Raw genomic sequence first — 21,846 nt, forward strand, 5'->3', positions numbered from 1 at the left:
GCGGTAGCACAAAGCGTGTGAAGCAGTCAGAGCAGAAGCAGCTGGCACCTGCCCCGTTCTTCCAGGGCATGCAGCTGCTGGGCTGGAAGAGGAATCACAGCACCACGCTGACACCGAGAGGAGGCCCCGGGTACACTGGGACAGGCTCAGCATTGGGGCCTATGGGTCTTCCCCCCCCCGAAGTGATGGAAGTTCTAGCCCTCCAGGTTCTAGGGGACATCCTCTGCCCTAGACTTCCCAGATCCTAGTACCTAGACCCCAGTGCGCTGAGGCAGAGCTGGGCAGTGGGACAGCAGGGTAGGGGGCACAGAGGGCTGTGCCCACACTGACAAACCCACCTCAATTTATCTGAATGCTTTTTTGCTGCCCACTGCAGCTCAGTCTCCTGTCCATAGGCCGGGTCCTTCTGTCACTCTCCACCAAGCACGGCCCTGAGGGCACAGTTAGTGGTCAGGGTGTGGGGAAAAAGGGTCCCATTTCTGGCCCCAACACATGGGAAAAATCACTGGTGGGGTAGCTCTGGGGTGCTGGCTCCCACAGTGTGGCATTGCTTGGGCCACGCTGAGGGACCTGGGTCCATCACTTCTGCCCCCAGCCACACGCATGGAGCCACTCACTGGCAAGACAGAGATGCTTTAATCGCCCCGCTGCCCAGGGCTGAACCCTGTAGCCGCTTCCTCCCCACTGCGCTCAGTCGACCATCACGCTGCTGCTGACCTCCGGCAGGAGCTCGAAGAAGCCCTGAAAAGAGACGGGGCATCAGGGTGGGCTGGGCACTCCAGCGCTGGCGGGGGAGACAGGCAGCAGGGGCAGGCAGCGGCTCCCCGCCGGGTGACACGCGCAGCGTCATAGCAGCCAGCTACTCACACAGAGTAGGACTGTGTCGCCATAGTAACCCATCACCGACTCAAGGCTAGCACCGGTTGCCATAGGAACCATTTGGGGATGGCAGTTGCCAGGGAAGGCTGGGATAGATGGTGAGGCTCCGAGGGGACACATCCAGAAGCACCTGGCACCTGCCTCGCCCCAAACGGAGTGAGGAGCCCAGCAGGGCTGCAGGTGGATGGAGTCAGCCCCAAAAACGGGGGCTGGATGGGAATGCAGGAGCACGTGACATGGCAGAGCAGGGCGGCAGGGATGGGGCAGGGGGTGGCAGGCAGGGGCCCGACTCACCTTGAAGAGGGCGATGCTTTGCAGCACCCCCGAGGTGCAGCACATCTCCCGGATGGAGTGCATGGCCAGCTGCGGGCAGCCAATGTCCAGCACGCGCAGCCCCAGGCGGGAGGCCAGGATGGGACCGATAGTGGTGCCGCACGGCGTGTCATTCCGCACCATGAACTCCTGCACGGGGATACGGCCTCAGCAACTCCTCATGATGCCTCTCAGCACCCACCCTCCCGCAGGGGTCCCAGCCAAGCCTGGGCATTCAGATAGCATCTGAAGGGAGACAACCTGGGACAGAGAAGCAGTGTAGTGCCCTTGCCCTGGTGCAAAGTCCCCCAGAGAAACAACATGGTCAGGGTAGGCCTGCCCTCCCTTCTGTTCCTGAGCCTGCTCCCCAAAATCCCAGGAGCTGGAGACTCCAGAGCAGCAGGCATGACAATACCCCAGCAGGCACACAGTAACGTGGGTCCTACACCTCCAGCAACACGGGTCATCTCCAGCATCCAGGTGCAAGGCCATGGTGCAAGCTGGTGACATTTACCGAGGGACCGTGCTCACCCAGCCCTGCTCACCTGCAGAGGAACACCCACACGGGCTGCGATGTCCCGGATGACTGCCTCAGTGACAGCAGTGGAGGCGTAGCGCTGGTTGCTGTTCACTTTGATCACAGGGCCCTGTGCAAGCGAGGCACTATGAAAACTACATTGGGCTGGGGGGGGGTTCAGTCCGGCAGTACCGGGGTCCAGGGAGAAATCTGCAGGGCGTCAGGCAGAAATATCCCCCACCTCAACCCACCAGTTTGTTTTCTCTTCCCTGGGTGATCCATGGGAATGGGGGTCAGGGAGGGTCAAGTCTCCCTTGGGGACAACCCAGGCTCAGAGCTAGGGCTGACTCAAGGAAGGACTCCAGGGTTGCGGCCATGGTCCCACATGGATTAACACCAGACACGTGCAGTGACCAAATCGTGCTGCAGGACCAACCTGCCCTGTTCAAGTGCTATTGAATCACACACCCTGGGACTGTGCTCTGGAAACTGGCCGAGTACTTTACTTCACCACAGGACAGACGGATGGTGCCTGGACTGGCACAGAGCAGAGGGATGCCCTCACCTTATGAAAGGCCGGACGATGATTTTCCTCATGCTTGTCTCTGCAAAAGAGGAACAGGAGTTTCATGCCAAAGCCCTCTCTCCCCACTGCAGCAAAGACTCCCCTGCCTCTGCTCCTTGGGGGGCAACAGGGATACATCCTCGCAGATGGCAGGGTAGGCTCGCCCAGCTCAAGGCAGCACTCAGATCACTCACACGTAGTTAGGGTGCACGGCATGGGCCATATCAGCGCTGATCATGTAGGACTTGGCCATGGCCTCCTCGAAGGCTGTGAGGTTCTGTGGCGATGCCGAGATCCGGCGCAGCACCAGCTCCGTCAGCAGGGACTCTGCGCCCTGCGCACTCTCTGACCCTACCTGCCAGGGAGTATCATCAGCACAACCCACACAGGGCAGCCCCCAGCACACTCCAACCCCAGCTCCGTGGCATGGCGCTCCCCACAGCCAGCACGGCTGTTTCCAAACTTAGTGGAGCCTGTGCCAGCCACAGAGCCTGGGCCACGCTTCACACTGGGGTGAGCAAACGTCGTCTTCTCTACACACTGCCAGAGCCAGCAAAGAACACAGGCACCCTCGCGCCCTCCCTGTGCCAGCCACCACCTGGACGCGCCCCTTGCTCACCTCCTCGTTGTCGTAGAGCGCGATGAGACGTACATTGGGCTCCTGCGTGAGGGAGGAGGGAGCCATGCACGAGTCGATCAAGGCCTGCAGGGGCAGAGGAGGAGACAGGGCACCAGCCTGAGCTGCCATCCCCTCCCAGGAAGCTCAGTGCTTATGCAGGCAGGACTTTTCCCCCCAAGAGAGCCCACAGCACCACAGGAGGGAGTCACAGGCAAACACACACGAACATCATCTAGTGAGAGCAAGTCACCTACAGGAGCTGCTGGGACTCCTACACATCCAGCATAGGGGCAGCGCCCATCCAACTCCAGATCCTCTGACAAACCAGACCCACGTCATAGGAACATGCCACTCCACAGAGCCTCCTGCGACTCACGGCCACGCTGAGCAGAGCCAGGGCACGTGGGGGCCATGCTGGGGCCCCGAGGCTCTCCTCCACCTTCCGCTCACCTGCAGGGCACAGTAGCAGCTGTGCAGATTGTCCAGACGTGGGGAGAAGATGAACTCATCAAAGGCACCACCCAGTGTCTGCAGGCAAAGAGAAATGAGCAGCAGGGCGCAGTCTCTGGGTCACCAAAGGTACCTGCCACTGGGTCTTCATGCCGCTCCCCTCACTTCTGCCCTCTTGCGGGCCGTCTTTTCTCAGTCTCCCCTCAGCTGCCAGCCCTGGCACCCCCCAGGCAGAGGAAGTGTCCTGGGCACAGGGCCTGTGCAGTGCCAGCCTGCAGGCATGCTGTGTGCAGGCAGTGGGAGGCTCCTGCTGCTACTCACCGCTGGCTGCGTATCTGCTAGGCATAGTTCCAGCTCCATGATCTGCTCTGGCTTCACCCTCAGCTGGGAGCAGAGCAGGGAGAGCAGGACAGGGCTGTGCCGCTCTGTCTGGGAAGAAAGCAGAGCTGGGGGCAGGGCTGGGGATCCACAGCACATGGGAAAATCTTCCATTCCACCTTGGAGAGCAGTCCCAGACCTCACTCATCCTGGCACAGTCCCCTCTCCTACTAACACATCTTGCATTCAAGCTCTCACCCTATACAAGACAGCACGGACTTCTTTGTCCACTGCACAGATCTCCCCTCCCTGCCCTGCCTCCCCAGAGGAAAGGGGGAGCCATCTGTGATGAGTTTACAGGGACTGTCTCTCTCTGCAGGATGGCTACAGGATGGGGTGGGAGCAGAGGGGTGGCTGGGCACATCCAAAGCATAAGCAGCTGTGGAGCGCAGGGTCCTCAGCACTGAACAGGGAGAAGGGGAAGGGGAATCTGCTGACAGGAAGCCCTGAGGATTGGAAATCACAGGGTGGCAAGTGTGAGGTTTTAGCAACAGCCCCCTGCTAGTCCTTGTTGCCCAGCTCACCTGGGCCGTAGCATTGCTAGGTGTGCCCTCTACGAGCACCTCCTTTTCCAGTTCCTCCTGCACAGCAGTGGCCAGAATGGGAACCCTGCACAGAGAGGGTGCCGTTAGCTCCTAGGGCAACGCTCACCTCTTCCAGGAGTCGCACGCAAAGCCCTCCCGAGGTGCCTGCCTTGCTTCCTCAGGGAGCAACTGCCACGATGGCTAGAGCAAGCAAACACCCAATTCAAAGCAAAAATCCTTTTTGAGCCACCCCAGGGCATCTCACTATGTGCCCCCAAGCTACAGTCTTGGCAGTGTGTCCCAGGGGACTAATGGATTGAGAAAAGCCATTGCAGACATGTTCATAGCAACAACTAGCTGCCAAAGGGCCAGAGCTGAAGGTGCGCACTGCTCCAGCTGGGTCCCAGCTGGAGGGCTGGCCAGGGGACCGGGTAGAGCCAGGCCTTACAAGTGGTGCTCCGTGTTGGGCCCAAAGTTCTCATTGATGCTGCGCTGCAGGTGAATGGCCAGGTGGGGAATGCGAAGGATGGGCCGCTCCACATGTACCAGGTGCTGTTCCAGGCGCCCTGTGGTTGGATCCTGAAATGCAGGAAGGAAATGCTCAGTAGCATAGCCGGGGCAGCGTCCACAGTACAGGGACGTGCCCGCGTCGGCCAGGGTCCACACTGTGCCTGCACTGCAGCAGGGCTGCTCTGTCACAGACAGAGAGGGTGACAAGGGCCATAATGGGCCTGATCCCTGTGCGCACCTTGGTGCTGACTGAAGGAATTAACCTCCAGACTAGAGCGTGGGTGGTGCTGAGTATGGACTGGGATAAAGATGGGGCCACCCCAACCAGACACCTCAAGGCCTGGGATTTTAGCAACAGGCACCCAAGAGCAATAGGTGCAGGGACTGGCAGAAGGGATGGCCAAGGACAGACAGAGAGACGGGGCAGTTCTGCAGCCAGCAAAAACTTGGTCGCTCTGCCTTGGGATTGCTTGTCCATGAACTCTGGGTCACCAGGTTGTCTGAGGTGCCAGGGTGCCTGGCAGGGCTGCAGACCAGTCAGGCTTATAGGACCAGTCTCAAAGACCCAGGGGCACAGCCTGGCACAAGCACAGAGTGCAGGACACACAGCCAAAGCAAGAGCTCTATCACCAGTTCCCAACCCAGAGCACAACAGACAGGTCAAAAAGACAGAAGTCGGTCGCACTGCGTGGGGGAGTCACAGGCCCTGTATAGGGCCACTCACAACCCCCCCCCCCACCCCAGGTCAGGCTCACCTTTACAATCACCCTCCCGGCCACGGTGAGATCGCGGTCAAACCAGGTGTTCCAGATACCCCCTCCGTAGGTCTCCACGCCAACCTGCACCATGCCCACCTGTCCCCGCTTAGAGCGCCGCTTCACCTGGGCAAGAGCAGAGACATCACTGCCACTGTGATCACAGGGTGGCACGGCAGGCACAAGCCCCCAGGGCTGGACAGCCAGCGAGGAGTGGGCAGAATATGCCCAGAGGCTCCTTGGGGATCCCATCAGCATCGGGTGCTGCGGGGCAGGGGAAACAAACCATCTCCGTGAGGGGAGCACTAGGTGTTAGGTGGCACACCCGGGGACTGCTCTGAGTGGCAGCAGGAAACCGGGAGGTGAAGGGGCCAGGAAGGACAGGGCTGGGGTCACCAACTATGCACTCGTAGTGCGATCCAGGGGATCAGGGGGAGCCAGGGCGGTGCTTGCTGACGCAGCGATGCCGGACAGCGCCAGGGCACGCCCCAGCCCCAGGGGACCAGGGGAAGGTGCCCCAGCGGCAGGTCTTACCCTGAGGCAGGGGCTGTCGGTGTGGGCCCCGAGCAGGCTGAACCCATTCCCCGGCTGGAACCGGCCCCCGACGGCGAAAGCGATGAGCGTGGAGTAGTTCCTGGTCACGAAGTACTGAGGGCAGACGCAGAGGGGTCGGGGCCGGCCCACCGCCGCTCTCCTGCCCGGGGCCTCCCCGCGCGGCTGGGGGCCGCAGCCCCCGGTGCAGGCCGAAGCCCCCTGCCCACCTTGTGCGCGGGCCGGATGTCCCAGTGCTCCGTCTCCTTCAGCTCCTGGAAGCCGGCCTGCAGCAGCCGGCTCCGGCACTCGGCGACCACTGCGGGCAGAGGCGCCGTCACGGCGGGGCCGGGAGCCCGGGCACCCGCGCCGCAGCCGGGCCGAGCGCGGGTGGGCGGGCAGGCGGGGACGCGCCCGGGCCCGCGGCCCCGCGGCCCCTTACCATGGTAGGGCGAGGGGCTCCGGTTCACGAACCGCACCAGCTCCTGGGCCGCCGCCTGCACCGCCTGCTTCGAGCCCTGCGCCGCCGCCTGCGGGCGCCGGGACGGTGGTCACGCCGGGCCCCGGCCCGCGCCCGGGCCCGGGGCTGCGCGCGCCACGCAGCGGTGCCCCGACCCCCCCCCCCGGCGCTGCGCGCGGTGCTGCGCCCGAGGAGCCGCCGCCGCCGCCGCCCCCCCCCGGTACGGTGGCCGCCACGGGAACCCCCGGCCGCGCCCGCCCGCTACCTGCATGGCCGCCGAAACGCTTCTGCCGCCCCGCCCCCGGGCATGGCCCCGCCCCCAGCCCCGGGCCCGCCCCCCGGCCATGGCCCCGGCCCCGCCCCCGCCCCGCCCCGCCCCCCGCGCCCCCTGGCGGCGCGGAGGACCCGCGGCCGCGGCGGCGCCCTGCGCCCCGGCGCGCTCCCGCGTGCGCCGCGCTCCCGGGGCGGTGCGCGCCGGGCTGCCGGGCGCGCAGCACCGGTGCGCACCGGGCACCCTGTCTGCAGCGCGCTCCGCACACCGGGCCGCCCGGAGCTTTGCCCCGGGCAGCCTTTGCCCCGGGCGCCCTGAGTGCTCTGCACCCCGAGCGAGCACCCTCGTCCGCGCACTGCTCCGCAGCGCTGGGCATCCGGAGCGCTGCGTGTCCGGGGCACTCTGCACCCGCTGTGCCCAGGGACATGTCTAGTGTCTGTGTCCAGGCTCCAGCCTGCACCCAGCCCTCCACACCCTGCACTCTGCTCCCAGGACAGTGCCTCAGCCCACGCAGGTGCCCAGCAGACCCAGTACCCGGGAGGCAGGGCGCTGCTGCAGGGCAGACCCCAGCCGCCTGCCAGCCCACAGTGCCACAGTGCCCCAGAGCAGGGCCTGGCCAGTGCCTCTGCCCACCAGGGAACCCAGTGATGGTGAGGAGGAGGAGCAATGACACCTGGGACCTGGGGCCTGGCACAGATCACGGTGGCCCCTGCCTTTGGTTAAGCCCCTGAAGCGGGCTGAGAAGCGCAGGCAGGGGAGCGGCAGCGGATTTTCCATCAGTGCTTGTGTGTTGTTTCCCAGAAGGATCCTGTGACGGCCTGGGGATGGGTGTGCGGCACAAGGGGGGACATGGAAGCCCTGAGAGCTATGCACAGCGCTGAAGTGCTCCGTGCCAGCTGGATTCCCAGTTCCTGAGTCACCAGTGCAGGCACTGTGTTTGCTGGAGACGCCGGCCATGCCCTGGGACTGGAAACTGACGGTCTTGCTGCCCCTGACCCCAAGACCTGTCGTGCCGGGAGCTCCTGACAGTGCTGGATTTATGCTCCCAGCCCCACCACCTGCCTCTCTCCCCCCAAGGAAACAACATGCCCCCACCGCCTGGCACCTTGCGAGCAGACAGCTGGAGGGTCTCCATGTCAACCACGGCCACCACAGCAAAACACAGCGGCCGGCGCCCCGCGGAGACGGGAGGAGGCTGAGGGCAGACTCTGGAACCACAGCCCGGACCGGGGCTGCACATACATCCCACCCACCCTCAGCACCCTCCTGACCATGGGATCCTGCCAAGCAGCCCCAGCCCTCTGCTCTTGCCAGCAGCATCACTCTCAGCTCAGCGCTGGGTGCTGCAGGGCCATCCCCACGTTGTGCCACGGGTGGCTAGAAGTGCCTGGGGTCTTTTGCACAGAGGGTGCCTGCTTCTAGGTGGGTGCCCAGAGCTGGTGGGTGCCCAGAGCCCATAGGTCCTGGGAGTGGTTGGGTGCCTGGAGCAGGGGGCTACCCAGACTGGGGGCGCCAAGGCGGAGGGTGTCGGGAACAGGTGGGTGCTGGGTGCCAGGGGTGCTGGGGGTGCAGGATGAGTGGCAGGGCCGGGTGGGGCCCTTGCCCACGCCCTGCGCACGGCAAGCAAAGGGCAGCGCCTTGGCATGCTGCGGCTATTCCCAGAGCAGCACGACTTCCAGAAAAAGCTCCCGGAGGCTATTTCCGGGTGATCTCTGACTCTGCCCTGGCTGGATGCCGGGGTCTGTGCAGCACCTGCTGCAGCCAACCCCCCACCCCATCACTGTGCTCCCGCTCCCGCCTGGGCCTGGCAATGTGCTTCTCCTGCCCCCCTGCCCCACAGACCCCCCCTCGGGTGCTCCGCCACCCGCTCGGGGCTGGCTCCCACTTCTCCTCTGGGTGCTTGGCCACAGTGGCTGGGCTCCTGGGAGCAGCGCACCATGCTCTTTCCTACGCCCCGGCGTCGGCAGGGCTGGCGTTGTGCAGCCTCTGCTCCAGGAAGCCTTCCCTGGGACAGAGGGCGGTGCTGGGCTTCGGCAGCTGGAGCTGAGCCTGCTGGAAGGAGTTAAGGGCTGAGACGTCCTGAGACAGAGTCTGTAAACAGAGCCGGTGCTTCAGGAAGTGCCGCCCCCTTCTCAGCTCCCATGCGGCTGTGGTGACAGCCAGACCCCCCCTGCGGGGCCTTGGCAGGGTGACCGCAGTGATGGCACAGCAGTGGCAGGCCGGCGCCGGAGAGAGCAGAGCGGTCCGCGTGGGAGACGCTGCATCCCCACGCCAGGTCACGTGTCTGAGCATGGGAAAGTGAAATCACTGCCTGGACATTGCTGGAGGCTGAGCAAACCGCCACGATGCCTTCCTTACATGAGCCACCAGTGATGCAGTGGGCTGGGGTGGTAACCACTACCTCATCTCACTGGCATGGGTGATGCCATCAAGGCCCGGGTGAGGGCAGCCAGACACCCCTGCATCCCAGTAAATCACTAGGGCAGCCAGCCCTACATCCTTATGGCCATGAGGGCAACTGGGCACCCCAGCATCTTCGGGGACCACAGGAGCAGATGTACATCCCCATGGACCACAAGGGCAGATGTACATCACCAGCATCCCCATGGAACGTGGGGGCAGCCCGAGAAGACTGGTAGAGGCAGGCTCGTATCTCCAACATCCGCATGGTCTTGTCCAGCATCAACGCAGGCCCTGAGGGGCAACAGGTCATCCCTAGGATCCACATAGACCAAGAGCCAACCAAACTCCCTCCAGCATCCGTGAAGATCATGGAGGGTTGCTGAACCCCCTCAGCACTGACATAGGCCATGAGGGCAACCAGATGCTCCCAGCTTCCCTGTGGCACTCAAAGGCAGCAAGTCATCCTCAGCATCCCCATTACCAGGGGGCACAGCGATGGGGATTTGGGAGAGCCAGAACCATGTGTGTGTCCCCACTGCCAATTTTGAGCCCTGCGGTGGGCGAGCAAGCAGAGGCAGCCACGGTGAGCAGTGGGTGCTATGGGTGCTGTGGCTGGGGTGGCAGGGTTGGAGAGAGCCCTAGTGGGGCTGGAGCAGTGTGCACGGCACCCAAAAGCTCCTGCAAGCCGGCCGGGCCGTGGTCCAGGCGGAGAAGGAGAACAATCTCCTATTTAGACAATAGCACGCGCCCAAGTGGGGCTGTCAGCGCCGGGGAATGGGCCGCACGGTCCTTCCCTGTTAGGGTAAAGGCGCCTCGGAGGCACATGGCTGTAAAAGGAGCGGGACTGAAGGAGGCGGCCGGGGGCCAGGAAGGAGGGGGACGGCCGGCCGGGCTGCATCGTTCACATCCATCCGCTCCTCCGTGCTTGGCGCAGCGGGTGCAGGGCCAGGCTAGAGAGGGTGCCGGGGGCCTGGGAGGGCCAGACCTCTCCTGGTGGCCCGCGGCGCTGTGGGATGGGGTTGGCACCTTGTCCCCACAGCCTGCCCAGCTCCAGGCCTGGAGGTGCCCACAGCCTGGGGAGGCTGTGCCCGGCTTCCCGTGCGGTTTAAATCCTGGGGGAGCAGGGGAGGCAGCAGGAGGGAGGGCCGGGGAGGAGGGGCGGCTGCGGGATGCAGCTGGCTTCGCTCATGGGGAAGTCACGACCGGAGTTGTTTGACATTCCAGCTCCTGCCGTCTTCCCGGCTGCAGCCTCCTCCCAAAGCCCAGGAGGAGCTGGGGCCGAGCCAGCGCTGGGGCCTGGAGATGGGCCTGGAGCTTGGTTCCCAGGCTTGGCCAGCCTGGGTCAGCCTGTCCTGGGCCAGAGCCGCAGGGAGGGCAAACCAGCTGGGTACAGCGGGAGGCAGCTCTCCTCCTGGTCTCAGTGCTCCCCACACCGCCCTGGCGCTCCTGCAATGTCCCACTGTCCCTGCGCTGCAGGCAGCGCCGTGTTGCTTTCTGCAGCCCCTGGGTAGTCAGCTGACTCGCACTGCTTGAGCAGGGTCCTTGGATGGGACCACATGGGGCAGGGTTCCTGGGATGGGACCACATGGAGTAGGGTCCCTGGGATGGGACCACATGGAGCAGGGTCCCTGGGTGGGGCTGCAAGGAGCAGGGTCCCTGGGATGGGACCACATGGAGCAGGGTCCCTGGGTGGGGCTGCATGGAGCAGGGTTCCTGGGATGGGACCACATGGAGCAGGGTCCCTGGGATGGAGCTGCATGGGGCAGGGTCTGTGGGATGGGACCACATGGAGCAGGGTCCCTGGGATGCGGCTGCATGGGGCAGGGTCCGTGGGATGGGACCACATGGAGCAGGGTCCCTGGGTGGGGCTGCCTGGAGCAGGGTCCGTGGGATGGGACCACATGGAGCAGGGTCCCTGGGATGGAGCTGCATGGGGCAGGGTCCGTGGGATGGGACCACACGGAGCAGGGTCCCTGGGATGCGGCTGCATGGGGCAGGGTCCGTGGGATGGGACCACATGGAGCAGGGTCCCTGGGTGGGGCTGCCTGGAGCAGGGTCCGTGGGATGGGACCACATGGAGCAGGGTCCCTGGGATGGAGCTGCATGGGGCAGGGTCCGTGGGATGGGACCACACGGAGCAGGGTCCCTGGGATGCGGCTGCATGGGGCAGGGTCCCTGGGATAGGAGAGCACAGGCCCAGGTCCCATTTTCCTCCTCGCCTGCTTCCTGTGCTTTGAGATCCTGTGAGCAGACGGGGATTTCCTAAGAGGCCGATGCGTTTGTCCGCCCTCCCCACACAGTCTGGGGCCTCTGCCGCTGCTGAGACAGCCCGGAAGGCGCTGGGCAGCTGAGGAAAGGCCACTTAAAAAAGACTGACCTCGAGCAGGGTCAGTGAAACACACCTCTTTTAACCCATTTAAGCCACTTCCCCTCCTCGCATCGCAGCCCAAAAGTGCATTTTCCCTCCCGGGGGCACCTCACCTCCCTTCCCCCTGCAGGCCCCCAAAGCCCCCCTGCTGCTCGCTCCCTGCTCTCAGCTTGCCCCCAGCAGGCTGCACTGGGGCTGGGAGGCATAAGGTGCTGGGCAGCCCTGGGGAGCTGGGCAGGCTGCTACGGTCCTATCAGGCCCCAGGGCAGGGTGCTCAGCACTGCTGGACACGCCACCCATGGGGACCCTGCCCAGCAACCTACCCCGCTCCCCCAGTTGGTAGGGCAGTGGGATGCGGTCACGATGGCGATGGTGTGGTTGGCACTGTGATGGTCTGGCTCCGTGGGTCACCCCACATTAACATGGGACCCTGCCAGCCTTGAGGATGCGCCCGTCCCCGAGGGCTGGAGCGCGTCCCTGTCTGTGTCAGAGCCGGCCTGGGGGCTGGCGGAGCAGGAGAGCAAGCGTGCTGGGGCTCGGGGATGCACAGGCGCACTCGGAGCAGGGCCAGGAGAAGGAAGGATGCTGTATGTTTTTCCATCTTCTCCCCCCTCCATCCCCCAAGCTCCCCTTTCCCTCCCCCCCCCCCACCCCGTGCTGGGATGAAACAACCCCATCTGGAAATACCTTCCCTTTTAAAGGCAGGCTCCGCCAGGCAGCGTGCACCGTCCGGGAAGCCACGGCATTACGCTGCGTCCAGGCGGCCTGGAGGGGCTCCAGAGATGCGGGGCTTTGGGGGGGCTGGCCGGGATGCAGGGCCTGGAGCCTCCTGCCCACCTGCATGGCCACGGGCTGGCAGAGAGCAGGCGGGAGCCACCTCCGGGCGACGGGCCGCCCCGGACCACCGCGGGAAGCTATGGTGGGGCCCTGGGTGCGGCCCGCAGGCAGCTCCGCGGGCTGGGGGGCTGCAGCATCCTCCGTGCTGGGCTCAAGGGCAGGGGAGGTGGCCCCCTTCACCACCGCACCAGGCCGTGCCCCAACCCTCAGCCCGGCTTGGGCGATGCCCGGGGCACAGCACGGCGTCGTGCAGCTCCGCAGTGGGCTGTGGCAGCCCCTCGCCGCTCCGTGCCCTCGGCAGCACGGGTGACGGGGGCCTGCTCCCAGCCGTGCCCCGGCTCAGGGGCCTTGGCTTGGCGTGCTGGCCCCATGCCTGGCGGCCCGTAAACGAGGACTAGCTGCGGCCTGGGCTGCAGGTGCCTGGCTCTCTGCTCCCGTGCAGGGGTCCCCGTTGCACCCCATCCTTGGGGATGGTGATAGCCTTGACCTACTGGTGCTGAGCTGGGAGATGGTGTCTGCTGCCTTCGCCTGACCCTCAGCTGGGCCCTGGGGGGTGCTCCCCATCCTGGGGAGATCTGGGGAGCTGGGCAGGACTTTTTGTTCCCCCAAGTACCGTAGGGCTGAGGGGGAGGCAGAGGGGCAGGGCAGAGCCTGCCAGACCCTAGCTGGCCTGGGGACCTCGTCTCGTGCTCGGGGGGCTGAGGATCGGGGGGCCGAGGATCAGGGGGCCAGGACTGCTCCAGGCAGAGCCCCTGGCCGGCTGTGCTCTCCCTGCGCGCGGCGCTGGACGGGTTAACAGGGTGCCTCCCCCGGGCTATAAATACCACCCGTGTCCCAGGGCATGAGCTACTGAGGCTATTTTGGTTGGGTGCCTGCTGCATCGGGAATGTGCCAGAGCAAGGACCCAGGTGCTGATGTCACCGGGCCGCTCTGGACTCAGCACCTGCTCCGGGTCACTCAGCACCACCCCGGAGGTGCCCAGCCCTGGGCCCATTCTCAGCCCCACCTTGGCCCCCATGCAGTGGGGAGAGGGTGGTGGGGTGGTGGGATCAGCCCCAGCATGCTCAGGGCAGGGACCCCCCCACACTGCCCCCCTCAAGGCTCCCACCTCGGGCCCCTCACTGGGGCATGTCCCTCTGAGCCTTGCCCTGTGCTGAGAGCTGAGCCCGAGGTTCTTGCTGTGGGGCAGGCCACTGCGCTCCCAGGGGGATTTAGGGGTGCTCAGGGCCAACTGGGGGAATGTGGCCACCGGCACATGGGGTCTGGCTCAAGGAGGAGCAAATCACAGGATCACAGAATGGTTTGGGCTGGAGGGGACCTCTGGAGATCACCAAGTCCACCCCCCCTGCTGATGACGGTGTGGAGTCCCTTTCCCCCCCTCCTTGGCCTCAGCCCCAGCTGTGTGTCTGTCCCAGCACTCTGGCATGGTGCCCTGTGCCCTCACTGGGGTTCTGGCAGTGCTCGGGGGGGGGGGCCATCAGGCTGCCCCCCTTGCCCCCCCACTGACAGGCCCCAGGTGGGGCAGGGCAGCAGTGGCGCTGGAGGGGCTGTTGCATAGTGGGGTCCAGGGGTGCCCCCGGGTCCCCGGCTCGCTCCGGCCATGCGTGGCCCCGGCGGGGCAGCGGTGGCCTGGCGGGGGGCCGTCCCGCAGGTGAGGGGGCCGGCGGCGGCGGCGGGGCGGGCGCCCGCCCGCGGCCCCAGCAGGAATCCCCCAGCTGTCCGGGAGCAGGAGGGGCCGGTGATGTCAGCAGGATACAAATAGCCGGCGCGCGGGTCCCCTCCCGACGCCTCGCCGAGCTCCCAGCCGCTCGCCAGCCCCTGCGCCCGCTCCAGCCGCGCCGCCCGCCCGCCCGCCCGCCGCCACCATGAGCCAGTCCTACTCCTCCAGCCAGCGGGTCTCTTCCTACCGCCGCACCTTCGGCGGCGCCTCCCCGGTCTTCTCCCGCGCCTCCTTCGGGGGCAAAGGCAGCGGCAGCTCCGTCACCTCCCGCGTCTACCAGGTGTCCCGCACCTCGGCCATGCCCAGCCTGTCCAGCTTCCACACCACCCGCGTGACGCCTCTGCGCTCCTACCAGAGCGCCTACCAGGGCGCCGGGGAGCTGCTGGACTTCAGCCTGGCCGATGCCATGAACCAGGAGTTCCTGCAGACCCGCACCAACGAGAAGGTCGAGCTGCAGGAGCTCAATGACCGCTTCGCCAACTACATCGAGAAGGTGCGCTTCCTGGAGCAGCAGAATGCCCTCATGGTGGCCGAGGTGAACCGCCTGCGGGGCAAGGAGCCCACTCGCGTGGCCGAGATGTATGAGGAGGAGCTGCGGGAGCTCCGGCGCCAGGTGGACGTGCTCACCAGCCAGCGGGCTCGTGTCGAGGTCGAGCGTGACAACCTGCTTGACGACCTGCAGAAGCTCAAGCAAAGGTGAGGGCCACCCCTGTGCACGCTGCGGGCCACCCCAGCATCCCTCCCCGTGCCTCTGCACCACGGCTCAGTCCCTGGGGAAAAGGACAGAGCCCTCCCTCTGTGAGCACCAGGTTTCCTTGGATACTTAGTGCTGGCCCAGCACCCTGTTCTCCTTCCCAAAGCGCAGAGCCTGTCATGGGGCCCCTCTGCTCCATCTCTCTTGCCCCTGCTCCATCACCCTGGGGAGGGGAGCACCACCATGGTACCTCTCTCCGGCTGCATGCCAGGCACCCATCCACAGGGCACTTTGCAGGGCCACAGCCTGTGCCGCATCCTGGCACCATGACTGCAAGTCTTGGGGGAGGGAGGAGGGCACGCAGGACCACCTACACAGTGCTGGTGCTCCCCAATGGCACAGGGACAGGAGGAGAGGGGAGCTGGCCTGGCAGCATGGGACAGGGTGACAGAAGTGCCCAGGCCTGTAAACCTCAGCAGGGTGCTCCAAACGGGCACTGCCAGCCCATGCCAGCCCTCGCGAAGTGCCCAAGGAGCACCCAGCAGGCAGCAGGGCCCCAAGAGCTAGGGGTGTCACCGCATCCTCCCTTGCCTGGGTGCCACAGCAAGGCCGGGATGCCTGGGGACACAGCGCTGCAGGACTGCGGGGAGCCCTGCCCCGGCGCTGCACGCAGTAGGCAGCTCCCTGCAGTCCCCCATGCCCGTGCGTGCTGGGGATGACCGTGCGGCCCGTGGGCGAGCTGAGCCCTGATGGACGGCTGGATGGAGCCAGGCGGGCAGGCGGAAGCGGGGGCGGAGGATTCTCCGCCGGCTCCGGACGCGAAGGAGGGGGAGGAAGCAGCTATGCTTCCGCAGGCCAGAGGTGCTCAGCCTGCCGCGGTGCCCGCGGTGCCCTGGGAGCAGTGAAGACCCCCCAAGGACGCGGCAGGGAGCGGGGCCAGGGCCAAGGGGCATAGCCCCAGGGACGGCGGGGATGAGTATCCTTCGAGGTGGGCAGCCTGGGGGCCCCTGGCACCGGTGCTCTGGGGCAGCCGCTCGCTCCTGCAGCAGCTCCGACACTGATCTGCTCCTTCCCTCTGCAGCCGGGCAGAGGGGCACAGCGACAGAGGAGGCTGGCGTCCCCCTCTCCCGAGGGTGACACGACCTGCTGCCTCCCTCCCAGGGCACCAGCCCCTGCCCCACATGCCCAGGGGCTGCAGTGGGGCAGAGCCCCTGGTGCTGGCCCCAGCGTGGCCCCGGGGAGCCCGCCGGCGGGGCTGGGGGCTGACCACCCCTGAACGTCAGGGAGGAGCAGGGCAGGCACAAGCCGGTGCCAGGTTCCCGGCAGCCCCACTGTGCCAACACCGCCCCAGGCGCCTCCCTCCGCTAGGGCCGCCTGCGCCCTGACCCTCCCGCGACACAGCCGGGCTGCTCGCTGCCGCCTCCCCGGCTGCCCACCCCCTGGCCCAGGGTCACAGCCCCACGCCGCATCCCAGTGGTCCCTCCATACCCCGGCTCTGCCCCCAGTCCCCCGGCACAGCTGAGGTCCCTGTGCCCGCCCCGCCATGGGTCCCTGCGCTACCCGAGACGGGTGTCCTTGCTCCTGCTGTCCCCAGGATGGCTCGGCTGGGATCACCCCATTTCCCTGCCCGCAACCATCCCTCGTCCCACGCGGCCCCCCATGCTGGGACATGCGCCCCATCCCCGGCTGCCGGCCACGCTCCCCTATAAGGGCCGGGGCAGCGAGCGCGGCACGGAGCCGACCTCATGCCTTTGTGCTCTCTGCAGCCTTGACTATAATAGGGAAGGGGAGGAAGAGCCCCTGGCCCCCCGCCAGCCCTCCCCCGCCCGCCGGGAACGCGGAACAGGCTGCCGTGCTCCCACCAGGCCCTGCCGGGCGTGGGACGGCGAGCAGGGACGCTGCTGCGAGGGGGCAGGGCTCCGCTGGGGCCCCCCTGATGCCCCTTCTCTGCCCCCAGGCTGCAAGAGGAGATCCAGCTGAAGGAGGAGGCTGAGAACAACCTGGCTGCCTTCAGAGCCGTGAGTATCTGTCCCCCCCGGCGCTGCCCAGCTGCCTCCCGGGGTGCTCAGCCTCCCCCTCCATCTCCATCCCCCCCAGCTGCCCCATCTCCAGCAGCAGGGCATGGCCACTGGCCCCCAGCCCTTGCAGCCCCTGGCCCCCAGCAGCCGAGCGGTCCCCCAGGGGCTGCAGCTCTGCCCTGCCAGCCAGTCACGTGGGCAGCTCTGCCAGCTCCAGCGTGGCCCCTGCGCTCCCCCGCACCCCCAGGTGCCTTCGGCCCCACTGCAACCCCATCGCTCTCCATGTCTTCCCAGGACGTGGACGCAGCCACGCTGGCACGCATCGACCTGGAGAGACGCATCGAGTCCCTGCAGGAGGAGATTGCCTTCCTCAAGAAGGTGCACGAAGAGGTAGGTCCGAGGTGGACTGGTTTTCCCTGGGCACGGATGGGGCTTGGGGACAGAGCAGGTGCTCTGACGCACCCTGTGCTCTCCAGGAAATCCGGGAGCTGCAGGCACAGCTGCAGGAGCAGCACATCCAGGTGGAGATGGACATCTCCAAGCCGGACCTGACGGCTGCGCTGCGAGACATCCGTGCCCAGTATGAGAACATCGCTGCCAAGAACATCGCTGAGGCCGAGGAATGGTACAAGTCCAAGGTGTGGAGGTGGTGGGGTCCGGGCTGAGCCCGGGGCAGGCCCTGGCGTGGGGGGTGGCCTGGTCCCCGCCATCCCACCCAGCACCTGCTGACCCTGCTGTCTCCCCAGGTGTCTGACCTGACGCAGGCGGCCAACAAGAACAACGACGCACTGCGGCAGGCGAAACAGGAGATGTTGGAATACCGGCACCAGATCCAGTCCTACACCTGTGAGATCGACGCCCTCAAGGGCACGGTGAGCCGTGGGCGGTGTGGCGAAAACCTCGGCTTCCCCTGCGAAGGCCTGCTGCCCTGGGGCTGCTCGGGGCTGTGAGTGGTGTGGGGAAGCTGCTGCAGCCGTTAGTGCAGGGGACTCGTCCCCAGAATCTGCACCGGGCAGAGCTGGGCCTTGTGCCTCTCCCAGTCGCAGCCTGTGCCTCTGCGACGTGTTTTGGCAGAGCTCAGGGGTGAGTGCACAGAGACTGCAGAAGGTGCCCAAGCTGGGGAGGCTCCAGGCAGGCGGGAACAGGGCTCCGGGTGTCTGGTTGCAGGGTGGGAAGGTGGTTGCAAACAGCCAAGGGCACAACAGCCCTGCTCTGGCACTGTCACAGTCACGGGAGCCAGGGCTGGCAGGTGGCAGCGTCCCGCCGGCAGCTGTCCTGGGCTCCCACCTCTGTCCCCACCTCCCACCCGGGTAGCGCTGGCCTTGCGGGGGTGCTGGGCTCCCCTTGCTTTTCAGGGCTCTGCTGGGGGCTTTTTGGCCCTCTGCAGACTGAGAGGTATCCTGGAAGGATGGCGCTGGGACCTCTCCCTCCCCTTGCGCCCATGGGATACGACGCCTGCCCGGGGAGCCCCCAGACTCCCCGCAGCAGCCTGCTACCTAGCTCTGGGTCACAGCCCCCCATCACTACTCCACAGCAGCTGGATCTTGCCTGCCCCCAGGAGCCTCGTTGCTGGGGGGCGAGTGTGCCCAGGTCACGCACCCAGCCCCTGTGCCACCCCTTTTGCCCCTGCCCCCAGCAGGGCTGAGCTGCACTCTTTCTGGATGCCTCTGTAGCCCCAGACCCGGACACAGCTTTGCCCCAGGACCTGCCAGGGCTCCCAGCGCTGAGCCCAGCTTCCCCCTTGCATCCTCCTGCATCCACTCTGCCCCTGTTCCTGGCTCTGCCCCAGGCACTCAGCACTGGGCCCACCACCCCCAGGTGCCCCTGGTCCCTCCGCTCCCCCTGCCCCCAGTGCTGAGCCCCGCTGTCTTTGCAGAATGACTCGCTGATGCGCCAGATGCGGGAGATGGAGGAGCGTTTCGCCGGGGAGGCCAGCGGCTACCAGGACACCATTGCGCGGCTGGAGGAGGAGATCCGGCACCTCAAGGATGAGATGGCCCGGCACCTGCGGGAGTACCAGGACCTGCTCAATGTCAAGATGGCTCTGGACGTGGAGATCGCCACATACCGCAAGCTGCTGGAGGGCGAGGAAAACCGGTGAGCGGCGGGGTGGGGGGAGAGGGGGGACTAGCAAGGCCAGCTGTTTTGGGGGGCTGCCACCCCATGCCCAGCCTTCCAAGGTCGGTCCTGCTCCCATGGCTGCACGGGCTGGGGCTGGCTACATGGGCTGGCCCTGAGCTCTCCCTTCTGTCCCCATGCAGGATCAGCATCCCCATGCACCAGACCTTCGCTTCTGCCCTTAATTTCCGAGGTGAGTGCTGGGGTGAGGAGGGGGACCCTTGCGTGGGGCCTGGTCCAAGTCCCTGGGGGTCCCTAGCATGGAGGAGGACTGTGGGGCAAATCCCTCTCCTGGAGGGACACAGCTGGGCTGGCAGCCAGGGGGAGTCCCCCCTACACTCCCTAGCCTGCAGGGTCCTATGGGTGCCATGCTGAGCCAATGGGTGGGGACACTCTGTTGGGTGCCTGCCACAAACTGTGGTCAGGGTGGGGGCAACCCTGGGCCTCCTGAAGACCATGGCCACAGCATGGACACTTGGGGACCGCCCATGTGCCGGGCATCTCCCCACTGGCCACGTCCTCTGGCTGTCGCCACGCCTGGCCACATCCCCTGTGTCCCCCTGCTGCAGAGACCAGCCCAGAGCAGCGTGGCTCGGAAGTGCACACCAAGAAGACCGTGATGATCAAAACCATTGAAACCCGCGATGGGGAGGTGAGCGTGGGGCAGTGCCCTGGGGCCAAGGAGCCCATGGGACACGAGGCGGGGGGGGGGGGGGCTCTTGGGGCAAGCTCCCGTTGATGGGGGGGGGGGATCTGCTAGCCCTCAGGCCGCGTGTTCCTGGCGCCTGCCGCCGTGTGAAGAGCGGGAAGGCCCTGGCCCCGCATGCTGCGGGCGCTGGCTCCTCGGTGCCAGGCAGGGCTCGAGGCAGGGATCTGCATCTCACGGCGCGTCTCTCCCCGCAGGTGGTGAGCGAGGCGACCCAGCAGCAGCATGAAGTGCTGTAAAGGACGCTGCCCACCGACATCTTCCACCCCCGCCTCCGCACCGCCGCCGCCCGGCGCCGAGCCCCGGCCCGCTGCCCCCGCCCCATCCCCCCGCCCCCGGCCCGCTCCCCCTCCGGCGCTCGCCCCGGCACTGCCCGAGGGACCCTGCGGCGCGGCACCGCCGGGCGCCCCCGGCCCCCCGCCCGCCCGCCCGCCCGCCCGCCGGCCTCTCCCCTTCGGCTCCGAAACGCGCGCTCTGCTTTGGCGGCTTTGCAGCGGGAACGGCAGCGTCAGGATCAGGGCTGCGCCCGGGGCGGCGCCGGGCGCGGGGGGCGGCGCGGGGCGGCGCGGCGCGGCGCGGCGCGGGGGGAGCAGGTGGTGGCCCCTGCCAGCTCCCCGGGGAGCCGGACGGTCCCAGCAGCAGGTTCTGGATCCCCCCGCGCCCCTGAACGCCCTCCCCGTGCCCACGCCGGGCACCGAGCTGGGGGCCGTCCTGCAGGAGCAGGGACCCGTCTCCCCGCGCCGGCACTGCTGGCCTCCTCGGAGCTGGTATTTCTCCTGGCAGAAGGCAGTGATGCTGGGCACAGGGAGGAGCTGGGGACGGGCCGAGCCCCGCCACGGCCCCTCGAGCCTGGCTTGAAGCCAGGGTGCTCCCGGCCCGCGTCGCCCCCCACCCGGGGGGCCAGAGAGCAGGGCTGCCCCCTGCCCCGGAGGCAGCCCCGCGGGGCGGAGGGCAGCGCCTGCCCCCCCGGGCTCGCCGCAAGGGCTCTGCCGGCGGCTGCCCCTCGGCGGGGGCTGCCCGGCGGCGGCCCCGCTGTGCGCCCCCTCGCTGCCGGGGGGCCGCGGGGGTCCCCGGCCGCGGGAGGCTGTGCCGGCGGCGGGCTCGGTGAGCCTAGAGAGAGGAAACCCGTAGGTGGACACAGGCGAGAGGAGGAGTGTTGAGTGGGAGAGAGGGGGGAGAGAGAGAGAGAGGAGCCGGAGAGAGGCCCAGGGGCCGGCGGGCGCCCCCCACCCCTCGCCCCACTGCACCCCCCACCCCACCGCGTGTACGTGACTCTTACAGGCGGCTGAATAAACTGCGGAGCATGATCCCGTCCTCCGAGCAGGTGTCTGGGGCGAGCACGGGGCCGGGCAGCGGGGAAGCACCGCCCGGGGGCATCGCCCTGCATCCCTGGGGCTGGGCCGGGACTGCCGGGGGCAACCAGCCACGCTGCGCCCCCCGAGCCGCCTCCCCCTGCGGCGGCAGGCCCCCCCCCCACCTCGGTGTGGTTTTCCCGGGCGCTGGAGCTGCTCCAGAGCGTTGAGCCAACACTCCTCGCTCCCTCCCCGTCGTGCTCTTGGCTACGGCTCCTCTGCGTCCCCCAGCGATGGGGGGACGCACGGCAGGAACCTGGGGCTCAGCATCCCGCGGGCTGCTGAGATTTAGGATTGCTCTGGCCCGGGAGGAGTCGGAGGGTTCAGACGTCACCGGCAGGGAGCGGGAGCCCCGGGAGGGCGGCGGGGTTGAGGTGAGGGCTGGGAGGTTGGCGTTTGGGGGACACGTCGGTTTCGGGGTGCTACCGCCAGCAGCAGAGACGGGGCTGTGGGGTCCCCGCTGAAGAGCGCAGAGGGTGGCGCGGGGCCGGCCGGCGGCGCGGCTCACCCCGCGTTTGGCTGCCGGGCTGCCCGGGGCTCGGGCTGGGCCTCAAGGCCTGTCTCCAGCAGGTGGCCCTGTGACACCGAGGACGGTCCCCAGGGCTGGCCCCGGGCAGGGATTGCATCACCAGGCCCCTCCGTCCCTGCCGCTGGGGGGGCTGGCGGGGCCAGGGCTCTGCCCCCCGCAGCCCCCTGCAGCTGGGCTGCCAGGAGGCACCCGGCACCGGCACCAGGCTGCCGGCATCGCTGCCGCCTCCTGCAGCCGTGCCCCGAGGTGCCCTGGCTTGTGCCGAGCCGCCTCCTGCACCCGCCTCCACCTTCCTTGATCTTTCCTCCTGGGGCTCAAGGACATAGGTGG

The 21,846-nt window shown here is 67.0% G+C and overlaps 2 protein-coding genes across 4 annotated transcripts; one reads left to right on the forward strand and one right to left on the reverse strand.

Moving 5' to 3' along the window:
- Window positions 1-613: 613 nt before the first annotated feature.
- On the reverse strand, window positions 614-6,802 carry DNPEP (aspartyl aminopeptidase). 3 transcript variants are annotated; one of them, XM_062579315.1, is made up of 16 exons: window positions 6,766-6,802; window positions 6,483-6,570; window positions 6,271-6,359; window positions 6,044-6,157; window positions 5,510-5,635; window positions 4,693-4,823; window positions 4,245-4,329; window positions 3,664-3,771; window positions 3,343-3,420; window positions 2,893-2,976; window positions 2,468-2,628; window positions 2,274-2,313; window positions 1,737-1,838; window positions 1,174-1,341; window positions 868-965; window positions 618-741 (listed from the first exon to the last, which is right to left on the reverse strand). In XM_062579315.1, exons 1-15 carry the CDS (start codon window positions 6,769-6,771, stop codon window positions 900-902), a joined length of 1,446 nt encoding a protein of 481 aa, XP_062435299.1. In that variant the 5' UTR covers window positions 6,772-6,802; the 3' UTR covers window positions 618-741; window positions 868-899. The 3 variants fall into 3 exon arrangements, with proteins under 3 accessions (XP_062435300.1, XP_062435299.1, XP_062435298.1); XM_062579314.1 differs by having other exon boundaries at window positions 868-1,016; XM_062579316.1 differs by lacking the exon at window positions 868-965 and having other exon boundaries at window positions 614-741.
- Window positions 6,803-14,165: 7,363 nt separating this feature from the next.
- Window positions 14,166-20,942, forward strand: DES (desmin). Its single transcript, XM_062578162.1, has 9 exons — window positions 14,166-14,795; window positions 16,751-16,811; window positions 17,106-17,201; window positions 17,288-17,449; window positions 17,558-17,683; window positions 18,688-18,908; window positions 19,073-19,122; window positions 19,499-19,581; window positions 19,833-20,942. The coding sequence occupies exons 1-9, from the start codon at window positions 14,245-14,247 to the stop codon at window positions 19,872-19,874; spliced, it is 1,392 nt and encodes a 463-aa protein (XP_062434146.1). The 5' UTR covers window positions 14,166-14,244; the 3' UTR covers window positions 19,875-20,942.
- Window positions 20,943-21,846: the final 904 nt, after the last annotated feature.

This window comes from Rhea pennata, chromosome 6 (assembly GCF_028389875.1).
Source record: "Rhea pennata isolate bPtePen1 chromosome 6, bPtePen1.pri, whole genome shotgun sequence".
Lineage (NCBI taxonomy): Eukaryota > Metazoa > Chordata > Aves > Rheiformes > Rheidae > Rhea > Rhea pennata.